Source organism: Desmodus rotundus, chromosome 7 (genome assembly GCF_022682495.2).
Source record: "Desmodus rotundus isolate HL8 chromosome 7, HLdesRot8A.1, whole genome shotgun sequence".
Taxonomy (NCBI): Eukaryota; Metazoa; Chordata; class Mammalia; order Chiroptera; family Phyllostomidae; genus Desmodus; species Desmodus rotundus.
Genome location: NC_071393.1, coordinates 20,970,669 through 20,977,546, shown reverse-complemented (window position 1 = coordinate 20,977,546; position 6,878 = coordinate 20,970,669). Strand labels below are relative to the sequence as shown.

Here is a 6,878-nt window from a genome sequence, read left to right as displayed (position 1 = left end):
CCTGGGGCTTTACTTCCTCCAACTGCAGCCCATTTCTTCCTTCCCTGTGGTCTCCACAGGCTCTGATGGGAACTGTCACCTGAACAGGTAAAGAGAAGTGAGAAGAGGACCACAGGGGACATTAGGAATCACCTTCAGCTTCAGGCCACAGAGCACTGGCCCAGTCACAGAGAGAAGGGTTATCACTAGTTACAAATAGGCATCTTCAAAGGAGAAACATGAGAGTGAGAGCTTTACAACTACGGATTACTCTCCCATTGAATAAATGGCTGCTTGCCGAGTTACACGTAATACAGCTCATCCCACCCAGCATTTACACCCCGGTTTGTAACACCATTTGTCTCCACATAGAAGTAGCAAAGGGGCAGGGAAAGTGCAGGATGTTCCTGAAACGTTTTTCCCCAAAGGAGCAAAGTGTGAAAGAGCTATTGTGATTTTTTTTTTATTGTTATTCAATTACGGTTGTATGCCTTTTCTCCCCATCCCTCCACCCCACCCCAGCTGAACCCACCTCCCACCCCCTCTCCACCCTCCCCCTTGGTTTTGTCCATGTGTCCTTTATAATAGTTCCTGTAATCCCCTCTACCCACTGTCCCCACCCCCACCCCCCACCCCCGCCCTGGCTATTGTTAGATTGTTCTTAACTTCAATGACTATTGTGATCTTTAAAAGGAGATAGGAACCAGTGAGAGGAGGCTCTCAGTGGACAAATCAGGCACAAAACAAGCACCAAAGTAATAATGACAATGACAAGTCATAACCCATTGGATAAAATTAGAATGCATGAGTTCACAGGGATTTAAATAAATAAGTAAATAAGTAAGTAAATACATGCAGAAGAAGTAAAGGTTCTTCCGGACAGAATGCCAAGTAACAAATAAGCAAGGATTGATGGGGTTACAAAACCTCCATTTTTCAACCTTCAGAGTAATCATTGATTCGGGCTAAAATCTTCACTGGACGCTAAAAGTAGTGTGTGAAAGATTGAAAAGGAACAAGACCTTTCATAGTCTCAAAATATCTCCTCATGATTTCCTTTTAATTATAAAGAAAGAAACCCTAATCTTCCCCAATCAATTACTAAGCAACATGCAAAAGTCCAAAAACTGTGTTCCCAAACGTCCGTAGCAGCAGTTCTGATATGGAATATATCCATTTGATAAGGGAAAGAAAGAGAGAGTTTGCTCTGGGAAAAAGGAAGGCTCACTGTCCTGTGCCCTGGGCAGCCAGCAAAGAAGCAGCAGACCATGGTCTTGGTGACTGACTTCTAAGCGCATCTATATTTTGGACGCCATCATGCAGGCGCACAGTCTCTGGTACTTGGGGAAAACGGGAACTGCATATGTGAATGATGCACTTTTCCACTGTACCAGGTTTCCTTCTGTGTATCATCACGGGAATGTCAGTTAAAATAGGGAGAACAAAAGGGATGCTCAATGGCTGGGGTTTTATAAGCTTCCTTCGAAGCCCTATGTTCAGTTGGATAGCAACTTAGAGGGTAAACAAGTTAACCACTTTATCTAACACTGTATACAGTTTAGCATATGAAGGAGTGGAACATTGGGGTTTACAAATCAGAGACAGGATCTGCTTTCTGCTACAGCCACTGGGAGACATGTGCCTAGAATTGGGGATCATGGATGAAACATGGGAAGACACTAATCAAGGCATCAGGGCAATGGGATAGTAGGGACCAAGCCAGTGTCCATCCAAGGTCTAGGGAAAAAACAGCATGTTGCCAGAAGAATAAGATCAGGGAAGTCCCTTGAGCAGATCAGCCCTCAAACCGCGAGGTGCTTCCTTCTTGGAGCCAACACCTGCATGTCCCCACCCACTCACCCTACATGTGACAGGTACTGTGCTGGGGGTGGGGGGGATGCATTAAGATGGACTCTGCTTGCAGGAAACTTAGTCTAATTGGTGGTGTGGGTGGATGAGGAAAAGTAAGTTTGCACTTAGTACATTAAGGGCAGTGTGCTGAGAGAGCACAGAGCCAGGAAAGATATTCCAGAAAGGCATCTCAGAAAGGACTGTCACAGAGGTAAGGGCCACAGGGTATCTTCCCTTCCCAGGATGAAACATTTACCGGAAGTCGGATCAAACCAAGGAAAGTCATTTAAGAAATAAGGGAGGTATATAAGGAAGGAAAAGGAGGAAGATAATGTTTTCAATTTTGCTGCGAGTTTTTCCTTTTTTACCCATTTAGATTCACGTATTTGTGACCTAGTCATTTTTATAGAGTAGGGAAAACAGAGATATAAAAGGAGGAGACGACACGGACACTAAAATGAAAGGTAGTAACTTCACTTGAGTGCTGGCCTATAGCTCACCTTCTGCATATGTTTATGCTGCCAGTGAGAGGGCCAAGGCACCTTCTAGAAGGAATTTGCCATAAAATTCAAGAATCTTGTGTTATTCCGTGATTTCCTGTCTAAGGCCCATTTTTCCCTAATAAGTTTCCCAGTATTCCTTCATCTCTCCCTCTTCTGGGCTACCCACCACCATTCACATATATCTTGCCTCCTTTTTTATTCATTTCCTTATGGCAGTAACCCTCCCCATTCCCTCCTCATCTAATTGATTGTCAATAACAGATACATTTTAAAGCAGCTTCTAACACTTTGAAAACAAGGACAATATCATATGTATGTATGTACAGGCACCACACATGCAATGACTGTCTAAAAATGCACAAGTTACAAGGAACCGTGATGGACCCAGTGGCAGGTATAGGAGGACCCAGAAAACTGAAGTAGAGGCAGATTTTTCTTTCACTGATTATTTTATGGGAATGATTTTTTAAAAATCCTCACCTGAGGACATTTATGCATTGCTTTCAGAGTGAGAAGGAGGAACAGAGGGAAACATTGATGTGAGAGACAAACATAGATTGGTTGTTCCTATATGTGCCTGGACCACAGATCAAGCTTGCAACCGAGGTATGTGCCCCGATGAGGAATCGAACCAGCGAACTTTTGTTTATATGATGATACTCCAACCAACTGAGCCACACGGGCCAGGGCTCATGGGTAACAGTTTCAATGACCATGTACTACCCAGTCATATACATATATAGGTATTGGATGGAATGCAGAGACAATCTGATTGACCATAATCATTTTTCATAGGAGCAGGCGGAGCACAGAGAACTGAAACCATTATCCCAGGTTCATAGGATAAATTCATTCATAGGATATGCTCGGTGGCAGAAGATCTAGCAGACATGAAAAGAAAACTTACTAAGTGCTTAGCATTTAATTGTTTTAATAATTCTTCAACAAAGTGTTAAAGATAAAAGCCTCAATGCTGAGAGTCATCGAGCAATTGGCTAAGGGCACAGAGCTGCAGAGTAAAAACTAAGAGCTCAGAGTTGATCCCACCCTCCAGTTCCCTCGTCTCTGCTCTCTCTGGGCATTTCTGCTGCCCTGTTCCTCCCCCTTCCACAGCCATGCCAGCTCAGTGCTGTCCATCTATCTTGTGCCGTCTAAAGCACAGTTCTCTCATTTCACTCTCGTTCTTTTGAATTAACTTTTATTGATCTGTACCATCTAAAAGGCAAAACTATGTGTCCGTCCAAACTTCATTTTTCAAAATAGAACACGATTTTCCCAAAGACAATCTTGTTAACTCAGAAGTCTTTTCACAGCATCTCACATATTGTTGCTTCACAAAAATATTCACACTCACAGTTTTCTTTTAAAGCAAAAGGCAACTCTACCTGCCTTGACCCAGTACCGTGACGCTGTGCATTTACACACCTGAGGCACAGAAGTCTTCCACCCCTCACTGGAAAACGTATCAGTCAGGGCCCCAGCAGAAAACAGATGACTCACTGACACAAAGTAATTGAAACACACACCCCTGACTGGTGTGGCTCAGTGTGTTGGGCGTTGCCCACCAAACCCAAAGGCTGCAGGTTTGATTCCTGGTTAGGACACACGCCTGGATTGCAGGTTCTGTCCCTGGTCAAGATGCAAACGAGAGGGAACCAGTGGATGTTTCTCTTGCACTACAATGTTTCTCTCCCTCTCTTTCTCCCTCCCTTCCACACTCTCTAAAAATAAATGAAATCTTTTAAAAAATAAAAAATAAAAGGTGCTTAAAATGGGTGGGATAAACTAGTTTGAGAAAGAGTTAACATTCCCTCCATGCAAACACTGGAAGCGCATCTCCTATGGGAGGAAGAATGTCCCCCCTCTAAGTGTTGCCCCTTTCCTGGGAGAACAACGTTCTGCTCAAGGTTTTCTTCAGAGCAGCTTTGACATCCTTGTTCCTCAGGCTGTAGATTATGGGGTTCAGCATGGGCACCACAGTGGTGTAGAACAAGGAGGACACTTTCCCCTGGCTCATCGGTAAAAGGGAAGAAGGCTTGAGGTACATGAATGCCCCTGACCCAAAGAAGAGAGAAACTGCAATTATGTGGGAGCCACAGGTGCTGAAGGCTTTGAACCTGCCCTCAATGGAACGAATGTGGAGAATGCTGGAGAGGATGAGCGCATAAGAAATGAAGATGGTAACAGCGGGCACACCAATATCGATGCCCACAACCATGTAAACTACCAGCACATTGACACGGGTGCTGGTGCAAGAGAGCTCCAGAAGGGGCAGGATGTCACACATGTAGTGGTCAATAAGGCGGGCAGCACAGAAGGTCAGCCTCACCATGCACACCGTGTGGGCCACGGCCCCCACGAACCCCATCCCATAGACAGCCAGCAAGAGACGCAAGCATACCAGGGGAGACATGGTGGCCGTGTACACCAGTGGGTGACAGATGGCGACATAGCGGTCATATGCCATCGCTGACAGGATAAAAGACTCAGAGACAACCAAAAAAAGGAAGAAGAAGAGCTGAGTCATACACCCTGTGTAGGAGATGATGTTCTTCTCAGAGAGAAAACCCATCAGCATTTTGGGGGTGATAACAGTGGAATAGCAGAAATCTATGAGGGACAAGTTGAAGAGGAAGAAGTACATGGGGGTGTGCAGCTGAGAGTTCAGCCCAATCAGTGTTATCAAGCCCAGGTTCCCTGCCACGGTGACCACGTAGAAGCCTAGAAACAGGAAGAAGAGGGGGAGCTGGAGTCCTGGCTGGTTGGTTAAGCCTGCGAGGATAAACTCTGTCACAGAGGAGTTCTCAGCTACCATCCTCATTTAGGGTGTTCTGTGGGAACAAAGGAAAAGGGTCAGTGAGAGAGAGAGAGAGAAAGAGGGGGAGGGCAGCTGCCCTCTGTCACCTCCCTGTTCTTGAGAATTAGACCCACACAGGCAGGCGCTGAACCTCAGCAGAGAGGCTCACTGGATGCCCTGGTCCTGCTCTCACCACACCCTGGAGCAGCCTCTCAGGCTGCGCAATGAGAGCAGGTGCTGCCCGAGGAGGAGCTGAGGAGTCTCCCAGATCTTCACTCTGGTCCATTTACTGTGTCCTTCCGACTCTGGTTTCTGCTCAAGGTCCCCCAGGCTGGGAGCGGTCTCTGGAGAAAGCCCCCTCACAGCCTGGAGGCAGCCCAGCTGTGCCTGGGGTGTCACTTCATGGTCCAGAGAGACAGAGAGGAAAGGTAAGGTGACCTTTCTCAAAGCTTCTCCTACCTGACGACAGAGAAAGCTCATTCTGAACTCAGTCACTTACCCTCCTTCCGCCTGATGGGCTTTGGGTCTGACTCTTCCCAGCTGTTCAGAGAGCTGTTTGTGGTGCTGGCACGGATGAAGGAACTGAAAGCAGATGCATCTGGTGTCTGTCCTGTCTGCAGGACCAGGGCTCTGGTGGCCTTCAAATTCTCCCTGAGCTGAAGAACCTGAGAGCTGTTGGAGGCTCTGGCCTGAGGCTCTGTTCCCAGCTGGCAGGAGGGAGACAGTGCTCTTGCCTGTGATGGGTGCCAGCCAGTGCCAGGAGGCTGAGCAGTTTTATTCTGGGTTCAGAGACCTGGGGACCTGATTACAGGTAGAAAGCCAGAGGTTCCCCTGGGAATACAGCTCTGGAAATTAACTTTAAGAAGGAGCAAGTTTTTCTTATACCCTTGATAATATTGGAATGGGGTTTGAAAACATTACTTGTTCAGTGAACATTGCTCAGGAAAATGAAAATTTGTGCAAACATAATAATTTCTCGTTTGTTTCGTACTCATGATGAATGCCCGACACACTTCCTGACCTCTCGCCTGTTCCTGACCCCAGCATGCCCAGGGCTATATACCCTCTTACAGACAAAACATTGTTGCAATTCTCCTCTGAGTCCTGGGAACAGGGTATTATCTGTCCCATTTTATGTTACTTGTTTAAAGATTTTATTTTTAGAGAGAGAGGAAGGTAGGGAGAAAGAGATGGAGAGAAACATTGATGTGTGAGAGAAATATTGGTTGGCATCGAACCGGCACCTTTCACACTGTGGAAGGAAGTCAAGCAACTGAGCCACAGCCCACAGGTCAGGTACCACTCCCATTGCAGAGATGTAATTTAACAGATGTCAAAGTTACAAAGGATGTAGGAAATTGAGTGACTCTGACTGCAAATCTGGTGTCCTCAACAATTGCATTTATTACCTCCCCGTGAGTAATAAGCAAATGTATAAAGTTTTGCCTTCAAGGCTCTGACATTCTCTTGGAAAAGATGATAGAACTCATGTACCTGAATATGAACCTGAATATAAATAAAAGGGTAAGAGCTAGAAAATGTAAAACTGAATGGTATGTGAGTTCAGAGGAGGGCATGCTACACACCACTTACATGTCCAGCACAATGTCTCAACCAGGGAGAAGCAAACCTTCTCAGTTGTCTCTTGGAATTTGAGCTTGACAGTAAAAACAATCCCTATTAATTAAGAACTTTTTTTCCCTAAAACTGCTATATCGTTGGACTTCTCCTTGATGGCTCCAATCCTC

At 45.8% G+C, this 6,878-nt stretch overlaps 1 protein-coding gene across 1 annotated transcript; it reads right to left on the bottom strand.

Annotated features, from left to right (window-relative positions):
* Positions 1-2,617: 2,617 nt before the first annotated feature.
* LOC128779141 (olfactory receptor 8B8) lies at positions 2,618-5,866 on the bottom strand. Its single transcript, XM_053929184.2, has 2 exons — positions 5,630-5,866; positions 2,618-5,164 (listed from the first exon to the last, which is right to left on the bottom strand). The coding sequence occupies exon 2, from the start codon at positions 5,152-5,154 to the stop codon at positions 4,198-4,200; it is 957 nt and encodes a 318-aa protein (XP_053785159.1). The 5' UTR covers positions 5,155-5,164; positions 5,630-5,866; the 3' UTR covers positions 2,618-4,197.
* Between the last annotated feature and the right edge of the window lie 1,012 nt (positions 5,867-6,878).